The sequence below is a fragment of the Haemorhous mexicanus genome, chromosome 5 (assembly GCF_027477595.1).
Source record: "Haemorhous mexicanus isolate bHaeMex1 chromosome 5, bHaeMex1.pri, whole genome shotgun sequence".
Taxonomy (NCBI): Eukaryota; Metazoa; Chordata; class Aves; order Passeriformes; family Fringillidae; genus Haemorhous; species Haemorhous mexicanus.
In genome coordinates, this window is record NC_082345.1 from 28,488,080 (window position 1) to 28,514,212 (window position 26,133).

Here is a 26,133-nt window from a genome sequence, read left to right on the forward strand (position 1 = left end):
TGAAGCTGAATATTAGGAAATGTTTCCTGATGTCACGGTGTAATAGAATAGAAAACCTCTCATGTCTGTAATAGAAATGTTGCTTGTGTAATTTATAGAACTGTGTGAAGTAGGGGAGTGCAGAGTGCAGGGCCCAGCCCTGCAGGCAGCTTGGTCACCTCTGCCTCTCACGGTGATGTGATGCTACTGGTGCCAGAGCAGATTTACAAAGGTACAATCTACTTCATGCAACAGGATTGTGAATTGAAGTGAAATATACGAACAGGGTAAACTGTCAGAGTGCCATGGCAATGTCATATAAACCACTGAACTGTGAAATGTGTATTTACCTCCTCTTCCCTACAGTGTATTTCTAGATGGTCTGACAGTTAAGAAAACAATAGACCTGATTCTTATTTACAGCACCACCCCTTTAACATTCTCTCAATGTGCAGCAAGGCCTTGAAATGAGTGTAGCTGTAATCTCAGTCCACTTAAAGGCCTTCCCTATTGCCAGAGCTGCGTAAGGAGGCTTTAGGATAAATGAGATTGAAGCCTGGACTGTTTAACTGTCCATGTGTACAGCTGACATGAAATGCCCCAACAGGGAGTGTCCTCTGCAGGAGTGATGGGGCCTTTCCAGACAAAGAGAATCGCTGATGTTGGCTGCAGGGCTGATCACTTTAGCTTGATTTTACTGGGTGTAAGGCTCGACTCTGTCCTTAGGAAAAACGACTTTCACTGGGCTCTTTCAACATCCTTATCCCTGTTCCTAAACTCCTCCACAGGACCACTCTGGGCCCCATGAGGTGTGCTGGCTCTGATAGGGATAGAGCTTCTTGCAGGTGTGCTGCTCCTTCCTTGGGTCTCCACTGCTTCCCGAGTCATTGCCTCGATATTTGGGCTGGGGGGAGGCTGTCTCCACTGCTTCACCTGTTGCCCATCACTGTGCTCAAGTGGCATGCAAAATCCCCTTTGGAGAGTGAGTGACGTGTGGGCTGTGGAGTGTGTTTACACATCTGATTGCTAAGGATCCCTCTGCCCTTTGAGGCAGAGATAAAACCAGGGACTGTGGGCATACATGTGCGTGTGTGACTCTTAGACATGCTTTTAGGAATTCATTGAGAGCCAACACAGTACATCACTTCCCTATCCCAGTCACAAAATGGGGGCAATTGCCCTGCCTTGCCTGACTGTCCCAATTTCTGGACTAATTGTCCTGTTTTTCTAACTCGCTTCCTCTAAGATTTTCCGTTGTTTTGCACTGTGCTTCTACCCTCCTGATGTGAGCTGAAGAGGGGAGGCAGGGTCTCGTTTTGGGTTTGGTTTCCAAGCATTAATGTTCTCCTTGCTCTCTTCTCTCTCTCGCAGGTACCTGATCAATGTCACCTTTGAAGGCAGGAATTTGTCGTTCAGTGAGGACGGATACCAGATGCATCCCAAGCTGGTCATCATCCTTTTGACCAAGGAGAGGAAGTGGGAGAGGGTAGGATATGTTTGGTAATTCTCCAACTGTGTCAGGGAAGAGGAAGGGGGAAGGCTCCAGGCAAATGATCCTCCCCACCTTTCTGTACTTCTTATCAAGGGCTGGCAATCTGCTTCTTGTATCCCAGACCACTGGTATCTCCACTGCCCAGGCTGCTGTCTTCTCCACGCAGGATGCCATTACAGTCTTCCATTAGCATGCATAAAAAATTCATCAGCTTCCTTTCTGTAATCTCTGAACATAAGTTTCCTGGCCTTTCAGAGAAGATACCTTGTGCCATGAGTTTCAGTGGCTGAGACAGAAAATATTCCTCTGTATGGCTTGGTGGCAGTGAAATTCTGTCACTAAGTGACTGTGGCTGTGCTACAGCCACACTTAGTCATTTATGCTTGTATTAACTGTGCTTGATGCATATGGCCAGTGTCCCTTGCAATGGGATGGTGCATTAAGAAGGATGTGAATGTGAGATCATATTGAGTCGTTCAAAGATCCAAATTTGCATATTTTGGAATAATTTGCATACAACCCAAAGCACCATTTTAGAAATGGTGTGAATTTCTGAGTTAGTGGGAAGTTTTGGTTCATTTCACCTCCCACATAAATGTCAGTGGTCCAGGCTCTGAACAAGCATTCCCAAAGGGTTTCTGTTGAAGCAGAGGGGGTAGTTTAAGGGCTAAGAAAATGAGATAAAAAGTTGCATAAAAAAAGTTTTGGGTGTGAGAAGTCAGAGCAAAGGAAGGAGAATTCAACAGAACGCTTGATAGATATGAAGCAGGTCTGTATGGAATCATGTGTATGGCTTAGAAAAATGCCCCTTTGGCCCACCATGCACAGAAAACTTTCTCTCCTTGCCTGCTTGTTCTCTGCATGGACTTGCAAGTGACTTGCTTGGTGAAAGTGAGGAAGAAATTAATGGGGAAATTAGAATGAAATGGGGAGCTGCCAGGAGACGTGTATTCATAAGAGAGCTGTGGGAACGACTTCTGAATGAGACAGAAGAGCAATCACATTGGTGCCTGGCAGTCACTGGGGTCTCCCAGTAGTTGCAGGAATTTGGCAAGAAGGTGAAAGCCCCCAGCTTGTGCCTGGTTTCCAGGAGGACCTGTCTACCTCATGGTCTTGGCACTGTCCAGACCAGACGAGGGTGTGTGTTCTGGGAGTCAGAAGAGGTCTCAGTGAGCCAGGAGTGCGAGGAAACAAAGAGCATGGCATAGCATGTGTGGGCAGGACATAGCTGAAGGCAGGCTGTCTAGATACTGCCCAGGGTGTGGTCATCCAAAGGTCAGGCTGAAGAGACCTCATGTCAGGCTTGGTCTGTCACTCAACTTCATTAAAGCTTACCAGCAAAAGTCCAGGAGGATTTGATCCTAGCTGGCACCACGTTTGTTCTCAAGGGGGAAAATTCCATCATCAGAGAAGGAAAATGAAGCGGTAGCAGCATGAATCCTCCTAGGGGTTATTAGCAGGCCTGGCTGTGGGAATCTGTTGCTGGAATGCTTTGCAGTCTCTGGGGAGGCACAGCTAAATGCAGTCCTGTTTTTATCTTGCCTGTCACATGCTTCACATGTCACACCCTCCGTGAAGGCTTGGTGGCTTCCGTAAGTGGTAAGAAGGGTTGTTCAGTCTCTGGGAGTGAATTTGTGGTCTCTCAGATGAACCAGACAATTAGTAGAAGGGTTATCAAGAATGTTGGGGTTAGATCTGTGGCTTGCTTGAGCCCTGCTGTCTGTGAGGACTACTTGGCATCCATTAAAGCGAAACAATCCCTAATTTCATAGGAGCTGGGCTGGACTGAAATGAGGCTATGATGAGCTATGGTATTAGTGGTAAGAAAAACACATAGTGCTTCTTGGACACAAATGTTTTATCTTGAAGTGGGTTTCTTCCTCAGGGAGGATCAGACTATTATAATCAAACTCTGAACTGGCTGAATTTTATGCTGGCATGCTCTTTCTGAAAGACACTGAAGTAATCTCCAGCATGTTCTGATCACAGACCAAAACCTTTTATATCTGGAACCTCATGCTCTTTTTCTAATTTTTTTTTTCCATTCAGCAGAAATGCAAACATAAAACTATAAGTGTGAAGCAGAGATCTTTGTGTCAGGCAACACAAACTGTTGGCCCTTAACAGCAGCTCTAGGCAATGCCACAAGACTAGAAATTATTGATATATTTTAAGCACATAATTCCAATACCTTTGTAGTGCTTTGGAACATTCTCCAATTCTCACTAATTTTATGTAAATAGCAAGGTGCTTCATCCTGGGAGCTTTCAGGCAAACAGGCAGTAGGAGACATGTGATGAAAGGCTGAGTGGGAAACAATGATTTGGTCCAGTTGCATTCACTGTAGCTCAGTCTTTAACTACACACTCATCTTTAATCAGATGCTATGCCTGAAAGGAACATCAAGAGGCCAACTAGACCCTCCCTGTGCCCCAAGAGAGGGTTTAACTAGACTGAAATTATTCCTGACAGATGTTTGTCTCACCTGTTCTGAGAGACCTTCAATGCTACAAATCCCATGAAATCCCAAGTCAATCTCTCCTATGGCTTCTTTCTCCTTGCCCTGTTAAGTTTTCCTAATGTCTAACCTAGATTTCCCTGGCTGCAATTTAAGCCCACGAATACTTTGTGTCTCCCTAATGGACATAGGGAATTGTTTATTCTCTACCACTTCTTATTGTCCCCATGTGGATTTGAAGTCTTCTATCATGTTGTCTCCCAGTCATTTCTGGTGTGGGTTAAATGTGAATTTGTTCAGTCCCTCTTGGTAGGTCATGTTTTCTAGTCTTCTGATCATTTCTGTTAGTCTCCTCTGGATTTAGTAACACAGCTTGCAGCTCTGTACAGCTTGGCACATTTGATTCTTGAAAGATGGCAAATGGATTTTGAGGGTATGTCTCATGGAGTATATATAAAAAGATATGTTTTAAAATAGGTGTGAAGTCTTCCATTTTCTGAGCAGCAAAGATCCAGACAGTGACTGAACCGTTTCAGGATTTCAGGTCTGTGAAGTCTTTTGCGATTTTGATTTTTACCTCCCAGTAAATATCTTCACAACCTCACCAGTTATTTCAGAACAGGAATTAATTTTCCAGAGGAGCTGCAGCTGCCCCCAGACTCTGCTGATGATGATAAATCTCCTCATGAGTGCTTCAGGTAAACTGAAGCCTTGTAGGGCTGACAATCATGAAAGAACAAGAAGAAAACCCACTTTCTGCAAGGGGGCAGTAACCTGAGCTCTCCTGCTTGTCTTACCCATGAGTAGTGGTTCATCATGATAAGCAAATGTGCTGCATTTCATTCACTTCTCTGTACTCTGTTCCTTGGGGCAGAATGCTGCATGCCTTTCCACACTGCCTTTTCATCAGCTGGTTAGTAAAGCTCTCTGCTTCACTGGCCAGATAGCCTAGGTGTGTTCTGGGTGCCTAGATGCCCCTGTTGTATTTATCATAGAGGTGCAGGGAGGCAGATGGAGGTGGTGAAGGATGTCTACTCTTATGCCCCATGAAGGACCATGCCTCAGTGCAGTGATGAGTGAGGGCCAGATGTCTTGCAAAGTGAGCCAGAGGGTCAGCACTACTCTAGGTTTTGTGTCAGTGGGTTCTGATATTTTGTGTGGGAAGAGATTTCACACAGTATTTTTCTTCACTATTTGCCTTTCTCTTCTGCTCTCTTATGATCCCACATATGATGAGGACTTAATTCTGGGTTCATGATCCCTTTATGAGAGCTAGCAAGTGCTGCTATCTCCAGCTCTTGCTTACCTCCTCCTTCTCTACTGAGTCCCATCCCACTAGCTCCCTGCCAACAGTCCTGTCCTATTAGCTCCCAGATCCTCCCATCTGCTTCCTCACTTTCCCCCAGCAAACCTGGGGGTGACACAAATGTTATGAACTTGGAGGCCCTCCTTCAGATTCCTTCTCTACTGTAATTACTAGTGAGTTTGGCATCACTTCTATTGCTAGTTTGTGCTCAGTCTCTTTTCTTAGGTGTGTCACTGGGGATTCAGAGCACCTTTCCATGAGGCTCCTGACACCAGGTTCTTGTGCCACCCCACAGAGCTCTTTGATTCACAAGCTCCCTCCATCTCTTACCAAGCGTGCCTCATTCACTCCTCTTCCTGTCTGGGCAAGCAAAGCCCCAGGTGATGGTTTTGGTCAGGGTGCCACTACAAGCCATCTTAGAGGACAGATGGGAAACTTGTGGATTCTCCTTGCTGCATGCACTAATCCTCTGCCCCTATCAACCTTCACCCCACTCAGCAGATAAAATGTTTGCCTGCTGCTGGTACTATAATTATCACTTTTAGCACTTGACTTTTGAGCTCTTCAACTCCAGCAGGGTCTGTTCTGCTTCCTCTAGCCATTGGTGTGACCATGATTACAAATTCACGGGCAGGCTGCTCCTCGCCTGTACCCTTACACCACTGTACCCATTAGTGCTCCCTGGGAATGGGGCCATTTGCTGTGACAGCCTCTCAGCTGCCTCAGTGACTGTAGGCTTCCTGGATTTCCTAATGCTGCAGCAGGGTGGAAAATAGTGCCACTGCTCTCTGCCACATGGATTTTCCAGAGATGTGTTCAACCTCGATCACAGTCTGCACAAGATGAGTTTGTGAACTTCTGTGACCCTGCCTTCAGCTTGGGACAGAGCACCATTATGCCCATCCATGCCCGGGAAGAGTTCCCCTGGGATATGGGACAGAGATACAGAAAGAAAAGAAGGATTTAGAAAAGAAAAATGAAAGATGAAGATTTCCCTTATCTAAAAAGGTGAGGAAAGAGAACAAGATAAATTTTTGGACACCTAAATGATTGCTGAAAAAAGGACATACTAGTCAGCTGCTTTTCATGCCCCAGTAGGGAGAAAGAAAAAGTTGTCTTGCTAAATTGTCAAGCAGAAAGATTTCAGTTAGATATGTAGGGAGCTGTCTAATTATTGGCATGGTGAGACATGGTGAGGCTCATTTGCTGGTAGAGGTTCATTTGCTGGAGTATATAGTGAAAAATATCCAACGGTGCAGGATCTCAGTCTGTCTTGTCCTGCCTCCGAGCTGATGGATGCAGTAAGTGATCTCTTGTGGTTCTCTGCCTGCCTACATTTCTGTGATTAGATGAGCAAGACAAACCTGAAGAGCGTCTCACAAAAAGCAGCTTATTTCATAGGAGAGGCAACCCGGGTTATGGACAAGCTGATCAGCACAAACTTCAAGCCTGATCCAGTGAGCACATAATTTCTTCAAGCTTCCACCATGAACCTTCTGTACGAGCAGGCAGTTGGCATGTGAAGGCTATTGTGCACGTCTGTGAACAAAAGCTCTTACTGAGGCACTTGTCACCTCCTGAAGTCTGCACCTTTGGGGAGCTGATGAACACCACAGAGATGCTGAAGAAGCTGTAGCATTTGATGATGATGCAGCCTCCAGGCCTGATCTCTTACTGTGCATTAAAAGAAACATTCACTGTCATCCCTCTGTGTGCTTCAATGTCCCAGTGGCAGAAATAATGGGGGAGAGGACTGACAATACGATCAGTATTCTTGGCTTTTAGTAACAGTCCATGTGGTACTGACCGCTCCGTGAAGAATCAATGTGAATCTTGTTATCCTATCTGTTACATTGCTAAGCAGAAGGAAGGGCTTCGATTTTTTTTTTTATTTCACTTTCTTGGAGAATAAAAGCCTCCTTAAAGAAGGCGCTTTAAAAATAGGAAAGGAGCAAGAATGAAGGGTTGTGAGGTGAGAACTTCAGCTGTACAAATCCAAGTCTTCTCTGAAGGCCCTCCCCTGCCTTTGGAAAGATAACTAGATGTTTTGAGACAGTTTCTTCCTCATGTTGTCTGGTGCCCACCTAGGCAAACCTTTCACATGTATGCTTTTCTCCATGGGGTAGAAGTTACTGCCTTTGGTCAGGTTCTGCTCTGTGTGTGGAGTTCTGACATCTTGCCTGTGTGTCCAGGGAGGAAATTATTTTTTATTCCACCGACTCCTTTTACAGTGAGACAAGATTGGATTGTTTTTGCCAATCAGTCTTGTTTTGCTAATTTTGCTGTGTACATGGGGATTTATGACTCATTGTCCCTGGGGAGAAATGGCATAGAAGTTTGTTTAAACCTACTCAGAGTAAGAGACTGATTCTGTTCCCACAGAACCAGTTTTTAGACTGATAAAGCTTCTCTTAGGGCAGAGGGACTGTTCTGGATTCAAGCACATATGGCTGAAATTAGAACGGGAGCCTGTACATGCATTTCCCCCCCTTATTTTTAAAGTGTTCTTTCTGGACATGTCTCTAAGAGACCATAATTTGCTGAATGCCTTGCTTCTCATTAGACAGCAGACTTGCATCAAGGAATACATATTTTATGGATATCCCACTCCCAAGTGAGTGTCCCTTAGATACCTGATCTAGGTCACATCTGACGGGTCTGTTTATGACCCTGATTCAATCAGACAACCAGATGGCTTTATTTGTGCACCTATGCTGCATCCACTGCCAGGATTTGGCCTGACTTCTCACAGTTGCCCAGGATCTAACTGTATGTATTTGTGGCTAATTATGGCCATGTTAATCTTACACCGACTCCTAAGGAGAAGGACAGATTCAAGTGCCACACAAAGCCTTCCTTACCAGAGGACAAACAGAACAATCTTTCTGAAAAAGCCTTCTGTGTAAATCTTGCAGACGTGCTGGTCAAACTGTGTCTCTGCTGGATTGCTGCATCCTGCAATAATAAGCTAGTCTAGCTCTGACCAACGAGAACATATTGGATGTCTCTTCCTAACCACCGTGTGTTATGTCATCATGAGCTGTCCGCTCTCTTTGCCTCTTGCTGAAGCAGTTCCTGACTTTGCTTGAATTTTGGAGTGTATTTGTATGATTCATGAGCCTGCAGAAAAATATTCTGGCTCTTCTCCACCAGACCCTACTCCCTTGCTACTGGAGGGAATTCTTACATTGAAACAATGACAGCTTCTTGGAAAGACCTTGTCCTCTTATGCAAATCAGATATTGGAATATCTGGAGATCTTTATTAAGCCAAGGCTGTAGTTAGAATGCCTCCTACCATTTCTCTGCTGGTGTAGCTGATGAGGGTGATAGCAGCCATCTGACCTGTACTGGGGTTGCCAACCTAGCTCCTTGGACAGGGGATCCTGGAGGATTGTGCTCGTTGTACTAATAACAACACATGATAGCAACATCCAGCCACAAGAGAAGACTGCCCTCACCTCCGCTGTATTCTGCACGAGCACTCTTGCCTGGAGCTCTCTCTCAGCTGACTTGCTCATGCCACAAAGTGAGAAGTGCCACTGTAACCCTTTGCCAGCATATATGCACCTCTTGCACGTCATCATTGCTGTCCCCAGCACCCAGTTATGGACTTGGGACTCTGCTCTGCAGGGAGCTGAGTGAACACTAACAAAAAAGGTGGCTTCTACCCCAAAGTGGTTGCACGTTAATTGCAAGACAAAAGGTAGCAGATGGGTACAGATGGACCAACGGGGGAGTACAAGGGAACAATCAGACAACATTAGTCAGCATGGTAGGCAGCAGGCTTTACACACCAACTGCCTAACTCTTGTGAAGGCTTTGATAGGCAGCAGAGAATTATAACTGGCTTTGTGCAGGCTTATGGGAGCCTCATTGAGAGTGTGAAGGGCAGACAGGGAAAAGCAGTAAAGGTGCTTGGAGAGCTGCAGCTGAGAAGGTGCAATAGCTCAAAAATACCCAATGCTGCTGGAGAATTTCCAGTCTTCTTTATATCTGAGGGGATAATCCTAACTTTACAGAGAACAAAAAAGCCTCTAGTAAGGCCACATCTTGCAGTGCAGCACAAACTCCCAGTACAGGGCTGACGTGCTGGTGCCAGAGCCACATTGCTTCTGGTTGAAACCCTCCTGCTTGCCAGCAGCTTGAAAATTTCTATGGCATGTCAGATGCTGCTGTGTATCTGTGTTCCAGCATTTCATTGATTGTGGGAATGTTTCATCCCAGCATGTTGAAAACAAATATCCATATCTTAGTGCAGGAGATAGCTGATTTGCTATGGGAAGATGAGCTTTCAGGTATGGATACAGTAATTACATATTCCTATCACAGCAGAGTATCAAGGATCCATCCTATCATCATCCCTGATGATGAGTCTATAACATCCTCAAAAAACCCCAAACCCCCAGACCAGGGATGGTGATTTGATTTTGTCCCTAATTTCAGTTTGAACACAGGAGTGATTTTTCCCTGAATTCCATGTACAAGGAAGCTGAAGTGGCTGAGGTCACTTGACCTGTTCAGCCTGGGGAAGAGGAGACTGAGCAGAGGCCTCACTGCAGTCTCACAGAATTCACAGCTTCACAGAATCACAGAACATTCTGAATTGGAAGGGACCCACAAGGATCATCAAGTGCAGCTGCTCCTCACAAGGGGAAGCGACCAGGCAGACACCGATCTCTTTCCTCTGTGGCCAGTGACAGGAAGCAGGGAATGGCATGAAGCTGTGCCAGGGGAGGTTTAAGCTATATATAAGGAAGAAGTTCTTCACCCAGTGGGTGTTTGGGCACTGGAACAGGCTCCCCAGGGAAGTGATCACAGCGCCAAGGCTGCCGTAGCTCAGGAAGTGTTTGGACAATGCTCTCAGCTATATGGTGTGATTCTTGGGATGGTCCTGTCCAGGGCCAGAAGCTGGACTTCAGTGATCCTCATAGGTCCTTTCCAACTGAGGATATTCTAAGATTCTGTGATTCTGTGACTGTTTATCAGCCCAACAGTAATTCCTTCGTCCTTACTCCACTCAGGAGTAACGTGAACAGGTCATGTATCCCTCAATCCTGGATAGGTGCACAGCAGAGCCACTTTCACTTTCCCTTGCTTTGTGCCCAGTCATCTACTGGAAATCACTTCAGGGAGTCTGTAGCACTGAGATGGACACAGGTGCCCTGGGAAGAGGAAATTTATTTCCTGTTGCTTTTGGTGGCCAGACTGTGCCATAAAAAGGCAGCTGAAGAAAGCATGGCAATTTAGGCAGCTTTAAGATTTGAAATGCCTGAAGAGATGAGGGCACAGAAAGCTAGCAGCCAACCAAACTGGGTCTGGAGAAAGAGCTGCAGCTAAAGGAGACTCACAGTGAGTGAATGTGCCCCCAGTGCCTAAGGGTGTGTTTTCATCTGTTCAGTTGCATTTGCTTGAAACTGTCTCATGTCAACGACATCTTTGCTTGGCCTGTGAATCCTTTGCTTTTTCTATTTTTACATTATCTGAATGCTATTAACTGGAGGCTCTGTTTTCCTTCCATGGGGCTTGAGAGAAGGGAAGTGCTGCATATTCATAGGACCCTATGTTTTTCTTTTGCCTTTTTCTTTCTCTTCCTCCTCCTCCGCTTCTCTATTTGTTTTGGTAAGATTTTGGCAGTTTGATTTTCCTGCAGTAAAAGTCTGGCCACATTTGCTTCTGAATTAATTTGAAATAAGGTTTTCCTGATATGAAATGGTTCTGACATTTTTCAGTAAGAAATAGCTTGTTTGTTGTGTCTTTGGCTTGGTTTGCTTCTCTCCTCTGGTGTTGGTTCAGTGTTCCCGTGCTTGTTCTCACATGCTCCTTGTTTTGTGTTTGAACCCTGGTTGTATGTGCTTGACGCGCCTGGATGCTGAGCTGCATCTTGACGGTATTTTTTACTAGACCAGGACAGTCTGTTCCCTTGTGGTCTTCTCTGCACTGTAACATGTAAACCTCTCTGGTGTTTTTCAAAGGTTTTTCAGCATTAAGGCTGTGGTTATCACTGGAGCTACTCTGTGCTGGAGTTACTCTCGCTGCTCATGAGCTCTGGCATGCGCTCCATGTCATTGATTTGAGCATACAATATGTTCAGCATCCTTTGTTTTCCCTGTGCCTGAACTGTGTTTTCCTGGAGTCTGTAATTTTTTTCAGACTGCCTTTGGTAATGTTAGATCCCGGCTCTGACTCTTGCCTTGCCTTGCAGTGGTGTCTGAGTTTCTGTCACCATCCTTTGGCCTTTCTTCCTTGTGAAAGGACCTGGCATTAACTGACCTGGGTTTAATTCTGAAATGTGCTTGGAGTTGTGCTGTCTTCTGCTGAGTCAGCAGTTTGACAGTCCTATTTAATTTCCTTCTGCTGGGCTAGCTGCATGCTGCAATGTCTCCCACCATGCCAAGCCTGAGAGGCTGTTTGACAGCCTTTTTCTTGTTCCCCTTAAAGCTTTCAGACTGGTCTGCTTTCAAATTGGTCTGCATTTTGTGTGGCAGCTTCTGGTGCTTGTTTCCCTTCGGTTTATTTCCTCAGTTCCAGTACACGAGAATGACTTACATTTCTATTGTTCCTTCCTTCCTTCGAGAAGGATCCCAAGCACTTTGCAAAATTAACATAGAGACAACATTTCACTATGAGTAACATTCAGCTGCTCGTGTGGTGGAATGGGGTTAGGCTGTTCAATGATGTAAAATAGCACTGCACAACCATGTAAGGTAAGGAACAGGAGTCCCAAACAGAAGGAGACCAGGAATTTTTAATTAGATTCTGGCCAACTTTGTCCACAAAGTCTCTTTGTGGGGAAAATGACATGGATCATTAAATAAGAGGAGTGATAAGGCCTGCCAAGCCTCAGAAATAGGGTGGGAAGAACAAATGAGTGTGAAAAAACATAGTTCAGGATCAGTGAAAATATTAATTTTGATCAGATATGGAAGATTTATTTTGAAGTTTTATTGCTGTAAATGAAAATGGACATCTTGGTGTTTTCATGTAGACTCACAAAAGCCTTTAGGTACCATTCACAAAGGTGATGTGGAGGAGAAAATGGCAGCACCTTCTCCCAGAGCCCAGAGCCTCATTAGGCAAACAGTGAGGACAGATACTAGGCAGTGTGAAAACTGTATTCAAATCATTTCAGCCTGACTCAGAATGGAGGCTTAAACTGTGGTCTCTGTCACCTCTCATGAGAAAGGTCTAGCCTTTGGGACTGGGATTTTATAGTTTATTTTATTTTTTAAATTGATAATTCATTGCTAGGGAGTACATGAAGTGTCTCTGCAGATGTGTGTCTCAATCCAAATTTCCATCACTTTTATTATTCGTGTCTGGTAAAGAACATGATTTTTTGTGTGTGTGTTGAATGACTGAGTTTGGTTAGTGTAAAATTCTAAAAAGCAAACAAGCCTGGGTTTAGATGGAAGAAATACCTGGGTTTAGATTGAAGTAATATCTTTAATTTAAATTTTTTTTTAATTGTTCATATCTTGCTTTGAAATATGTTTTTTTTGCACAGCTTCATCAGAGCACCATTTTGGTCAGTGGTGGAGCATGAAGTGTGGACACTTATGTGACTGGAGAAACAGCAGAGTGAAATGTAGATGCTAACAGGTGTTGCACATCTTTTTGTTCTCCCCTTAGATCCATTCTGATTTATGTAATCATGTGATTTTTGAGAGGAAATAGTCTTTGCTGGCAAATCAACTTATATTGGGTGCAGCCCTGGACAGCAGAGACGTGCTGCAAGTTTTCCAGTCTAAACAGTGTCATATAACAGTGTCTCCATCCAAGCTGGGAGATCTGGAGGTAACAGAGAGTCCATTCTGCAGTCTGCTGCTGGAGATCAGCTCCAGCACGCCGAGTTAACTGTTTGCTCTAAGCATCATCTGGGTGTTTTAAGAATTCAGGATTGCTCAGGTCACTTCTTTCAGCAAGTGCTTTACTTTTTTCTCTTTTAGAAGTGGGAACTATTTGCTATTCTTCTTTGATGTGTGCTCATTTTCACTGAGGCCAGAGTTCTTTGTATTGCTGCATTAAATTATGTTTGCTTTGTAAAGACTGCTGGGATTATGACAGCATCTCATTTCTGTAGCTTTTTTCCCCTTTGACAGGGGCTACCTGTGGACAGCTGCTTTCCTTGAGCTTGTCCTGTGCGTATAGATCAGCCTGCATTTGTAGTTTCCACCAGGATCATGCCCTGTTCCTTTTCTTACAGGTTACTGCTGTTTGAAGTCTCAGTTTTTGGAAAGGCTGAGGAACAGACCCATAGAGAAGTCCCCCTGTCTCTGTTTGAACATTTATCCTATCCATGCTCTGTCTCCTATTTGGGTCCAGAGTAAGTTCTGTGGGTGTATAAATTTTCCTGCTCATTGCCCAGACACCTTGCTCCAGCCTGGGACTAATGGAAACACTGTCTTATGAATAAATAAGGATTAAGAGAGTACAGTCTGGTGAAATTGGCACTAGGAACTTTCCCCATTAAGAAGTCCCCTATCTCAAATAAACACTGAAGAATTCCCAGAGTTTATCATGCAATGTTACTTGAACTTTAGTTAAAACCATTTTTCTCTGGCTCACCTGTGTCTCACTGGACCTTTGCCTGGTTCCAGAGGGTAGATTTTCCCCAAATATATATTTTTGCTAGATAGGGAGTATGATAATTTTCTGCAACTGTTGAAGGGAATATGCAATGAAAAAGAGAAGGACTTTAAGACAATCCAAGTGAATGTAATTAAAGAGTAATGGGAGGCAGAGGGTAGAGGAAAAGTGCATTTAAATGTAATACCAGGGAAGAGTGGGTTCTTTTAGAAGATACAGAACAGTAGTCTGATGGACATGCTGGGAGCCTGGTTGCTGTCACTGTTGACTGTGGGACTGGACAGACCACATGGGAGGGAGATGCCGGGTCTTTCTTCGAGCCCACACAGGGAACGCCAGCAGCCGTAATCTCTCTTCGAGCCCACCCAGGGAACGCCAGTTGCCGGGGGCTGTCTTTCTAGCCGGTCAGAGTGACCCCGACTAAAGTTCTAAAGTTCCTTTTCCCAGCCCGGTGCTTGAAGAAAAAGTCAGGGCTCTTCATTTTTTCGGTCTCAAGATTGTTTATTGCATCTTATCTATAAAGTTCTTTCTCCCTGTCCAGCCGAGATCCGTTTGGCAGGACAGCCAGAGGCACTCCCCCCTCCTCCAGGGCGGTGTTATCTTTATATACTACAAACTACGTGTACAATATTTACAGTTATTTTCCAATACCTATCATCTATATTAGACAGTGAGTTTCTACTTTAGACCAATCTAAAAGTGCCAACATCACCAGACAAGATGGAGGTAGAGAAGAAGAAGAAAGGCTAGACACGCCCAAATCCCTCCATCTTGTCACCAGAAACCCCTATACCAAAAATCCTAAAACCTACATTTAGACTCTGTAATTATTTATTCTTACACTATTTACACTATTGTGGCTTTTATCTCTTTCTATAAAGGTGACAAGTTATTCCGTGGTTCATAATCGAACCCACTGGTGTTCTGGGCTGTGTGCCAGGGTCTCCGAGCCCCCTGGCAAGGGTCCCAGGAAACTCCGGACTCCCAGAGGGATGTCCTGAGTTCCGACATCTCCCCCTTCTGTTTGCACCAAGAAGACCTCTTTGGCAGCTTGGTTGACAACCCGCCATATACACAAAAGAATGCATGGCGCAATGAACAAGAGAACTAAAAGCCCTACTAAAATATAACAAGCAATCATCTAACAACAGTTCTACAACACCACTGATTCCCACACCCATGAAGAGACCCAAAGTCCACAGTCTTCTGTGGGCAAAACACAAGGGTTGGAATCTCTGTGCAGTCCACATCTCTACATCTTCTTTTCTGCTTATGGAATGGTCAGCGTTTTCTTGCCCACGCTTCTTGTCAGCATTGTCTTGCACTGGATGGAGTTTCACATTCTTCACTGAGATTCACCTGGACTTTTGTACCTGCTAAAACACAAACAAATCCACGCCCCCGAAGAGACTGGAGGATTTTCTCAAAATCTCGGAGGTGAAGAATGGGTCCTGATATGAAAATAAAACATTGATCAACTCTGTTTCAGTCTCTATGCAATTGCATAGGGAAATGTAAAATGACAGCAATTAGAAATCAACTAGATAATACACATAACCAATAACACATCTGAAATCATACAATTGTCAAACACTACAACACTGAACTGTCATCCCAGAGTCTGCGACAGCTGATGAACCTTACAACAACAGAGAAGTGGAGAATCCATGTCCGGATTCATGTCTCTCCAAACTCCTTCTGAAAACAGGCTCAGCTATCATTGACGGTCAAATTGCCAAGCCAAAAGGACTTGAATACTTTTTGATGCAGAAAACATCTGGGCTGATTGTCAATCACTCCATTCAAGTAGAGCTAGGACTTGGCCAGAGCCCGAACTCTAATTGATGGATATCACTTAGCACATTCTTAAAATGAGACTCTTAAAAACAGCAATTATGAATAGGAAACCTTAGGATTAAAGATCTATCAAACCATTAAATAATTGGATCCTTCTGAAACTTCTGTTGGGATAGAAATTCTTCAAACACAGTAGACTTCTTGAATTCTTGGCTGAAGTACCTCTGTAATAACTGAAGAAACAATAAATGAAGAAAACCACAAAAGCGGCAATTTGGATTTAAAAGAAATCCAAAAACCTGTGAGTAGTTAGGAAATAAAGACAAGATTCTGAAGAGACGTGGCTTCTCACAAAAGAGATAGTGGAACACTGGCTGGCTATAAACACTACAATACCCTGATAATAATTCTTATCATAAATTCTGAGAATTCTCATTATATAATCAACTTATCAACAGGAAGTATTTGAAGGAGTTAAGACAACCTTTTTAAAGTATTCATATAACATTAACAGCAATCCTTATTTATCAGTATTACCTATAAAATCTAAAAATAACAAAGGTTACAAACTCACTGACAACAATCCCTAAAACTCTGAACCATTGGAGAATCAGCTGATGACCCCACAGATAGGATCTGATTGATGTTTCTCAAATGCTCTGTCTTCAGAGACACTTTGAGTAATTGAATCCTTACTAATACTTCTATCTTTATATGGTGCCGTCTCTCTCCCTGAGAGGCATTTTTCAAAATAGATTTCCATCTACATCATATTTGGAATAACATTGATTTGCATTGATTTTCCCTTCTTTTTTCTGTATCTTGGGCAAAAGCCTGGTGCTTTCTCACTTTTCTCTGATTTTTGGACAACTTTTTTTTTTTTCTTTCCACGCCCATCTTTTGCATCTGAGACTTGATCATCTGATAAATGCTGTTTCTGTCACTTCTGTGGGACTAGCCTGTTGAAGAGTTCGGTGTGCCTCACTCAACATGTGCTGCACCCGCGAAAAATCTCCAACTTGAGATTTTGATGGAGGCTGAAACTGTGTGCTGGCTGCTGCGGTTGGCTGGGTGCCCATTGCCCTGGGATCGGAGAGGGGTGGTACCTGGGGCAGCCTCTGTACCCTGACCACGCCCCGTCTCTGCCTGTGCCGTCACGGGAGTGTGGACAACCCCGCCCCGACCGCGCCTCCCCTGCGCTCGTCTCGGCGCAGGCGCGGTCTCGGAAATGTCCTTCTCTCTCTGATCGACACCAGTACAGCTCAGATCCCATTCTGGCCCCGTGCCAACACCCGCAGCCGGCGCGCGGTCCCTGCTCGGCCGGTGCCCGTCTCGCGTCCGCGAACTGGGGAAAAAACCCTTCGCGCCCCGACTTCCGGGTCCTGCATCATCACCACGCGTCTCCTGCGTCTGCCTACGGGCACCGCTTGGAGCCCTGCAGCTGCTCCAAGCCCACCGCCCGCGTCTGACGTGGACGCTATGATTTGAGAGCCCTTCCCGGACGTCCCGCGGGTCTCGCCCTGCGCGCGCGTCCCTGGCACCGCGCCAGCTGAGGCCGCCGCTGTCGGTGTCATGCTCACAGCCCCCGCGCCGAAACTCGCGTCCCCCACTGCCTCCGCGCTCCCCCCGCCGCTCGCCGCCGCCGCCGCGCAGCCACGCTCGCCGCGAGCTGGGCTTTCGGGGTAGAGGAATTGGAGGCGGTAAAGCTGCTTCCCACTCCCTCTCATCGGGAGTTATTTCCCGCTCCCTCTCATCGGGAGCTATTTCCCGCTCCCTCTCATCGGGAGCTACTTCCCCGCTCCCTCTCATCGGGAGCTACTTCCCCGCTCCCTCTCATCGGGAGCTACTTCCCCGCTCCCTCTCATCGGGAGCTACTTCCCCAGGGCTGGTTGGGACCAGAGACAATCTCTGCTTTGAGCTTTGCTCTCCTCCCCCCGCCCCTGTGGGATTCACAATTAATGACCTTTTAGCTCTACTCCGGGATCTTGCCGTAATTGCCTCTAACATGATCCTTGCTGGGGATAAAAGCTTCAAGGCCGTTTTACCTTTTTTCAGAGATTTTCACAAGTTGTGTGGCTGCCAGACCTTGTAAGGCTGACAAAATCCTTAACTGTTCCTGAGAGCATGTCCCCTCCATGTTCTCAAATCTCAACCTTCTTACCAAAAGCTGAATCATTTGCAAGGTCCGTCCAGAGGTCGCCCTGGTCACTGGCCCCCCCGCCAGATCTGGATGCGAGTCTGTTTAGCAGAAGTTGAATCTTGGATCTTCTGTGTGGATTTTTTTTTCTTTTTCTTTTTTTTTTTCTTTTTCCCTTTTTTTTTCTTTTTTTTTTCTTTTTGGGAGTGCCTGCTTCTTTTCCTTGTCCTTTTTTGTTCTCTTCACGGGCTGTGTTTCAGTGGCTGATGTCTGGTGGCGTGGCTGCCTGCCAACTGCCCACCTGGGTGCTTTCTTGCTGCTTAACGTGTCATGGTCTCTCTTTTGCAGCCCATCTCTTGCAGCCGTCTCTCTTTCCGCCCATCCGGGTTGTTCTCTTGCCGCCCAGCTCTTGCAGCCCACCTGGGAATGCCAAATGCCGGGTCTTTCTTGCAGCCAAGCCAGGGAACGCCAGTTGCCGCAATCTCTCTTCGAGCCCACCCAGGGAACGCCAGTTGCCGGGTCTTTCTTCGAGCCCACACAGGGAACGCCAGCAGCCGTAATCTCTCTTCGAGCCCACCCAGGGAACGCCAGTTGCCGGGGGCTGTCTTTCTAGCCGGTCAGAGTGACCCCGACTAAAGTTCTAAAGTTCCTTTTCCCAGCCCGGTGCTTGAAGAAAAAGTCAGGGCTCTTCATTTTTTCGGTCTCAAGATTGTTTATTGCATCTTATCTATAAAGTTCTTTCTCCCTGTCCAGCCGAGATCCGTTTGGCAGGACAGCCAGAGGCACTCCCCCCTCCTCCAGGGCGGTGTTATCTTTATATACTACAAACTACGTGTACAATATTTACAGTTATTTTCCAATACCTATCATCTATATTAGACAGTGAGTTTCTACTTTAGACCAATCTAAAAGTGCCAACATCACCAGACAAGATGGAGGTAGAGAAGAAGAAGAAAGGCTAGACACGCCCAAATCCCTCCATCTTGTCACCAGAAACCCCTATACCAAAAATCCTAAAACCTACATTTAGACTCTGTAATTATTTATTCTTACACTATTTACACTATTGTGGCTTTTATCTCTTTCTATAAAGGTGACAAGTTATTCCGTGGTTCATAATCGAACCCACTGGTGTTCTGGGCTGTGTGCCAGGGTCTCCGAGCCCCCTGGCAAGGGTCCCAGGAAACTCCGGACTCCCAGAGGGATGTCCTGAGTTCCGACAGGGAGATGGAGAGGAGCTGGTAGCAGAGAAATCCACCAAACCTTTATTTTCATTGTTCCATGTCTGTCTGTGTTTCTCTAGAGGGAGAGCAGCACAAATCCCCCCTCCCATGAGAAAGCCTCCATCTCCCAGATGTGCTCTTCCCCCACCAGCCTTGCCTGCCTTCCTATGGGCAGGAATGGAGAAGAAATTTCCTTTGCTTGAGGGGGCAGGCCCAGTTGGTGCCATGACAGAGAGAGAGAGGGCTGAGAAGCCCCTGATACCCTGAGGAGGCTGGCAGGTCTCTGCACTGCCTGCTTTGTGCCTGTACGGGTGGAATTTTCCAGGATCATCCCCCTCTGCCACCACCATCACTTTGCAAATTCCAAGAAATGCAACTCATGAAAATGCATTCTTAGCACACAGCTGACATGGTCAACATCTGCTTTCCAAAGAGAGAGTGCTGTGAGAGATTTCAAATTGCTGCACTGTGGAAAAAAATTACTTGGGGTAATTATAGATACCTAACAATACTATTTAATTTCTTCTGCCATATCTTTCCTACATAGTGTATCTGGTAATGCTTCAGAGAGCTGAATAATTCTGACAGAGGGCAGTGAAAGGGGTAGGTAAGGGAGGAAAAAATTCCCTGTGATTTCAGTTGGGATCTGAACTGAAGGAAACGTGAGCAAAAGATTAGGCATTTTCAAGTCCTGCTCCAGAAAAGGGGCCCTTGCCTTTTTTGTGCAGTGTCTGCAGGAGTAAGCAGAGGATGTGGATGATGAAGGGAGCTGAGGAAAGCAGGACCTCCAAGAGCTGTCTCACAGGTCAGGGGGAGCTTAGCACAAAGCCTTGCTGGTACCTGGGCTGCTGCTTGACACCACTGCTCCTGAGCAGGCTCAGAGCTTGGGATCCCAGGAAAAAGGGAAGGGAGGTTGGACCTGTGACCAGTCGCGAGACTGACTCTTCCAGTCGGCGGTTCAAAGTGCCTAAAAGTCAGCCCTGCTCAACAGCTCCTTTGCTTCCTGTAGTACAGAGGGAGCCTGAAAATTCCAACCTCAAACAGGCTCAGCTAGGACGAGTGTGGGTCCTGTGGGTCTCCTCTCTGCTTCACAAGCGCTGTCACTCTGTTGGCACCACATTCCCAAGGTCCCGGATAAGCTGTGTGTGCCCACAGACTCCGCTGGGCAGCACAGGGCTGGCTGCTGGGATGGCCCCATCCCCCAGGAAAGGTTCACATTCCCTCAGGGCTGCTGCAGCAGAAAGGGCACTGCAGGGGAGACTTCAAAGAGGCTCACGGGTCAGATAGGTGTGCCTGTGGGAGGGTCAGGAGATGGTTCAGGAGAAGCCCTCAGAGACTAAGTGGCACATGGGGAGGGCACGTGAGAAGCATGGAGAGCAGAAGTGGGGAGCAGAGGGCAAAAACAGCATTTGGGGGTATTGGATGGCAGTTCTGGCATCAGAGTGGAAGCACCCAGGAGAAGGGGCCTTGGGGACTGTTGAACCTTTCTGCAGAGCCAGCAGCAGGAGAATGATGGGAGGTTGCTGTTTGACTTGGCTTGCTATGCATCCAGGGGCAAAGTGGATAAAAAAGGATGCAGGGCAAAGAAGAATCCCATGCTTTCTGCCCTTGTGCGGAGTGCTCTGTCCCACCTCAGTTGCTGTCCCTGAGACAAGTACAGATGTGCAAAGTTGAAGTAAAAGGCAGTGGAGGTTTTCTAAAGGGATGATAGAAAGTCAGGCAAAGACTTCAAGCTGAGAACTTCTCAATTAGTATGGCTTCTGCTGGTAAATTATCCCATGAAGGCAAAATGTTAAGTATGATTTCCTGTAGAGAAATGCACCAAAAGGGATATAATGAAGATATTTATATTATGGAAGCGTGGCTGTTTTCCTGGAAGAAGCACTGGTTTGCCTGTCCTGCTCACTGGGCCTTTGTCACAGGGATATGTAACCTGAAGAGCTGTTGATGCTGATTTGTTCCAATGCTTCAGTGTAGGCCCTGGGAAAGAGGCCTACATGAGCAAACATATGTATTTGAGTTACTCTGGCCTGAAGCAACTTGTATTGAATTAACTTGCAGGAAAACTTCTGAAAGTACTTTTGGTGGAATATTAGTATTTAATTTTTTTTTAAAATGCTTATTTTCATTGAGACACCCTAACTTTTCTGAGAAGTCCGGAAGATTGAAAAGTGACACTCCTGAGTCTTTTATGGCTACAAATGGGCACCTTTTTTTTTTTTTGTTTTTGTTTTTGTTTTGGTTTGTTTTGTTTTTTATCTCAGATTTTTGACTACTGTTTTGAAATTTTCAGCAGCAGAAGTCAGGGACCTCCTCTCATTTCTATTCAGATGGATATTTTTATGTGCTTCAGGAAGCCAGAAACACGAACCAGATGATTCTGGTATTAAAAAAAAGAACATACTTTTAGCCACTATACCTCCTTCAGAGGAAATTATCATCTCTCTCTGCTCCAGAAAGTTCTGCAATGATATATGCAATGTTGTGCAGATGCTGATGGAATAACCAAACCTTGGTTTCTGAGGAAAAAGCTAGGGATGGAAATCAGTTCAAGGCTGAGATCCTTGAACTAAAAGTGTTCAAGGACAGTTGGACGGGGCTTTGAGAAACCTGGTGTAGTGAAAGGTGTCCCTGCCTACGGCAGGGGGTTTGGGGCTGGAGGATCTTTAAAGGTCTCTTCCAACTCACGCCATTCCTTGATCCTGGCCCAATCTGAAGCTGTGAACCCTGTTGAGGGCTTATGAAGGGTATGGTGAACATGGGCACAGCTGTGTGGCAGGAAGTACATGGAAATTATTGGAAGGAGATACAAAAGTGAATGATAAATATTTAGACAACATCACAACTTTGCAAGAGGGTTCCTAAGAATTAAAGCAAAAAAGAGGTGTTTTGCTCTTGAAAGGCCTCTCTCACAGACCACCCAGACACCATCTTCTATAGTGACGTGTAAAGTTGTGTCTTTTCCTTGCTGCCTTCTGCTCTCTCCCACTTCTGTTGCTGCAAACCGGACTATTCTGAGCAATATTGATGCTGTAAAAAGGGCAGTGCAGTTCCTGAGCCAGCCCCTCTTTCTGGAGCACAAGCACTATCTCTGTCTGCTGATAGGTTGCCTGGTTCTCAATGTGAGATGCACATGCTGGGTAAGTCTTTTCATGTTCTCCCAACACTGTCCCTTCAGACAGTGCTGGACAGGATTGTCGTGGAAAGCTCAGCAAAGTCAGAAAAGGAAGATAGCCAAGAAAAGGAGAAAGAGATGGGAAGGTTTAAAATAAAGGACTCTCATGAGATCTGTGTTGAAAGAAAATTGACTGCATCCTTGATTACAAACGTGTATCTTGGGGAAGAGACTAAGCCAAGGTTATTGCTGCTTGAAATTTTGCAGTTACTGGTCATCTGTTTCTGCAGCACTTTGCAGAGCAGTGAACTGAATACTGACTGCCACGGGGCCAGTCAACAATCTACCTGCAGCATAGCACCGACAGCAATGGAAACTGGAACTGACTTCAAGGGTTTTCTGACATCACCATGGCCTCTATAGAAAGAGAAGGAGACAGGTTACCAGCCTTCTGTGAGAAGCTCTAAGAGATACTGCAAACACCTATGTCCCAAAGTAGATGACCTCTACCTTTATCTCCCTGCCTGTCAGAGGGTTTCCTTGCAGGTGAAGGTAGTTTCTGAGTTGCCTGTGCAGAAGTAGATCTGAAAAATCTCTGATTTTTTTTTCACCTGTTTCAGCTTAGGTTTGGGGACAGGGAAGCTGTGAAGGTTGTAATTACCACGATCCAGTTGCTGAGTCAGACACAAGGTTTTCATTAACACCTCCGTTCTGTTCACTTCTCCTTCAGGGTAGTTTAAGGTAATTGCTTGTCTCCACAAGGGTGGTTGGTCTAGGGGATAAGACCTCCATGTGAGTGTGAGCAGCATCTGTTTTTTTTAGTAGTTTTCAAGGCTCAGACTTGACTGGAAGAGGCCACAAGAACTCAGAAAAGCACTAGACAATCTTCCAATTTGCCCTGAAATGAGACTGGGTGGCTGATCTCCTGTTACTGGGGTATCCCATCTATTTTGTGTTGGACATGCAGACAAGACATAGCACCACAGCTGTTTAAAAACTTTTTCTTTTTTTAAATTTTACTTGTTGTGTTTTGTTCCCTTCTTACTGCAGTCACTATTTCTCTCGCCACTGGGTGTATAAGAGCCTGTGCCAAAGTCATAGCGAGGTTAGAGATATTTCACTGAATAGTGCTCATACACTGATCCTACAGTACATATCTTTTTCAGGGGTAGATCTACCTTGTTTTGTGTTTCTGGTACAACTGAAGGTATTGAATGTGTTCTTCAGAGCCCTCTGTGGCTTTGCATGCTTAGTATTTTATAGGTTTATCTTTCAGCCTGGATTGAAATCAGGTTTGTGCACGTAGCTTACAGGTGGTGTGGTATTCACACGGGGTGCCAGACACTGGTGCTTTCTTCCGTGCTCTTGGTAAAACACAGGCAAAAGGTTGCTGACCTTTATGACAAGTTGCACTGCCTGCCTGCTTGCTGAGGCTGTTTCTGAGATGTTTTTCTTCTTTATGGGCTGTGGAGGTCTCTAATGTAATTTTTCTGACCTTGTGTTAATTGGAAGTGTTTCCATAGATGTTTTTCAATTTTATTGCTATTGCACTCGGGGAGATTGAAATAATACACAATACAGAATGGGAAGTAAATAAACCTAATGATCTTATGAGGTTTGGCAAACCTTACATCTCTGGTGCCTGGAGCATCCTTGTTGGCTAATAAACTACTTGTCCTTCTTTTTCTGGCTTCTCCTCTGGAGAAAGTGTCCCTTACCTCTTACAGTTTGCCACATTCAGAGCAAACCCCTAAAGGGTTTGGCTGCAGTTCACTAAAACTGTCTGTGATTATATCTTTTCTAAATCCCCCTGAAGAAGACAGAATTTTATTTGCTTTGATTTCCATTCTCAGTCTTTTGACAACATAGTTTACAAAGAGGCAGATTTCTGGGGTAAATTTGTTCAATATTTATTGTTCCAGAATAAGAATTTCCTCTGTACCGCCATTCCCAACAAATTAGTTTACTTGAGAATAGGAAAATTTTGACATCTTGTAATTCTCTGTCCTACCATGCTCTGTCAGCATGGTAGTCATGCTGACTACCAATGATCTTCTGGCTTGTGGCTGTGGGCAAATGTTATTTTCTCACTATCTGTTTTACAGCAGCAGTTTCTAATGCAACACTGTAAGGGGGCAGTTGCCTCTGAAAGGGTGATGCTTGAGTGTTCTGTGTCCTTCTTGTAGTAGCCCTGCAGCCTGTGATGGATGGCATGTGGTATAGACTAATTCACTCTTAAATCTGTGCACAAACTCCCCAAGAGAGCCAAGGCAGGAGAGGTGGAGCTGTCCTTGTGACAATTTTCCATCCCTCCCCTGAACACAGGAGCCAATTTTCCTGACTGCTGAGGAAGATATATTTTGAGAAATGGCAGCTGAAATTAAACTGTGGCAAGAGAAAGAGGTGGTAGAGAGAAGTACTTCTTGAAAGAACATGTTAAATCCTAAACATCTCCTTCAGTCCAGCGTCTCTGCCACTTAACTCTGTAGTGAAGACAGATCCAGGGACTTTCACTGACAATCAGAAAAAGTGGAGTTTCTTTCAGCAGCTGCTATGAAACCTCTGCTCTATGCTACAGGATTTTCTGCTCACAGGTAGAAGTGTAACATCTCCACAGCAGGCAGTGTTTTAATGTGAGCAATAAATGATGTGGGAGACTTCAGAGTGGCTCAAGACATAATGTCCCAATTTTTCAGTAGCAAGGCAGGACTGCTTCTACTTTCTGGTGAGCTGAGTGAGTTGTATCTTCAGGCTGTCCTTCCAGGCTCCTCCACAGATGCTGAGAAACGTTAAAATGCCAGTGGACTAATTTAAGTGTCCAGTCATTTGGACTTCATGTATAAGGCTTTGTCCCTTGGATATTTTAAGTGTGGAGTCCTCTGGAGCCCAGGAAAAGAAATAAAACTGTTCTAGGGACAAGCATTTTTCTGGCATAATTCTGTGTTCAAAGCTGTGTTCTTTCAGAGTTCCCCATAGGCCAGGACAGTCAGCAGAGGTAGATTTACTTGTGGAATGGCTTAAACATAATTGAATGAGCTAGACTCCCCGTCAATGTAATGTCTCCAGGGAAAATGGTCTTAGTTTTTAGTTTTGGGATGATATCTTTTTTTCTATCCTCTTTATTATCTTGTTTTGGCTGCAGTCTGGAACTTTTGTTCAATGGCCAAAGATCTCAGGCAACCAAAATGCCAAGTGTGAAAGTTTGCAATGTTGTGTTCTGCTTTACACTTGTCATCCAGGCTGGCTTCTGGCTTTTGTCTGCTTCTGCACCCAATACACCAAATGTAAGCCTAGAAAAAAACCTCAACATGGCTGTGAGCAGGCAATGGTTGGTACTGGGTGTGAATCTTGATCATTTTTGCAGTGTTTCCAGGAGATGATGCTTCTGTGAGGTGCTGTAGGGCAGAAAAAACTTTGCATGTTGCTCTTTGAGTGGCATAGGTGAGTGGTGTTTAAAGTCTGCAGAAAGTTGCAGATCTGTATATGGATGGTTGGGCTTAACAGGGTAGGTGTGGATGTGTAGTGGTCCTGAGTGTGTTTCTGAGTGTTAGTTAAGAGATATTGGTCCTTGCAGTGTGTGTGGAGCACTGCCTTGTTGTGTGTTTGTGCAGCCACGGTCGCTTCTTTCACTCTTGATTGACCACTGGAATTTTTATCACTCCTGTAAATACAAGTTTCTTTGTCTTTGCTTCTTTCTAATTGTTGCCAATGCAACTTTGGGAGTGTTTTCCAAACCTGGGAGTGCTCAATCCTTCTTTCAGCATCAAGCTATGTTCCCTATTGTTGTGCTGTGACAGCAAGTTCCATAATCTCACACTCTAGATTGTGGAGAAGTATTTCCTAGGTCCCAAAAGTATGTATGTGTGATGCTAAATGAAAGACACTAATAGAAATAAATTTGAACAAATTTGTAGCCACTTTTTAAAGATTCCAGATTCAAAACATAAGACTTTTTTTCTTTTCCGAATTGTAAGCAATTTGATTCTAGTGTGGCCTTCTGTAATTGCATCTAGTCTTCTACAGTCTCCTAGTTGAGAA

At 45.1% G+C, this 26,133-nt stretch overlaps 1 protein-coding gene across 1 annotated transcript in view; it reads left to right on the forward strand.

Moving 5' to 3' along the window:
• The first annotated feature begins 783 nt into the window (after positions 1-783).
• LOC132328157 (glutamate receptor ionotropic, NMDA 2B) overlaps positions 784-26,133 on the forward strand; it is an 80,940-nt gene continuing 55,590 nt past the window's right edge. Inside the window, exons 1-2 of the mRNA XM_059847917.1 lie at positions 784-788; positions 1,351-1,465. Coding sequence (XP_059703900.1) covers positions 784-788; positions 1,351-1,465 — 120 coding nt within the window. The remainder of the gene's footprint in view (positions 789-1,350; positions 1,466-26,133) is intronic.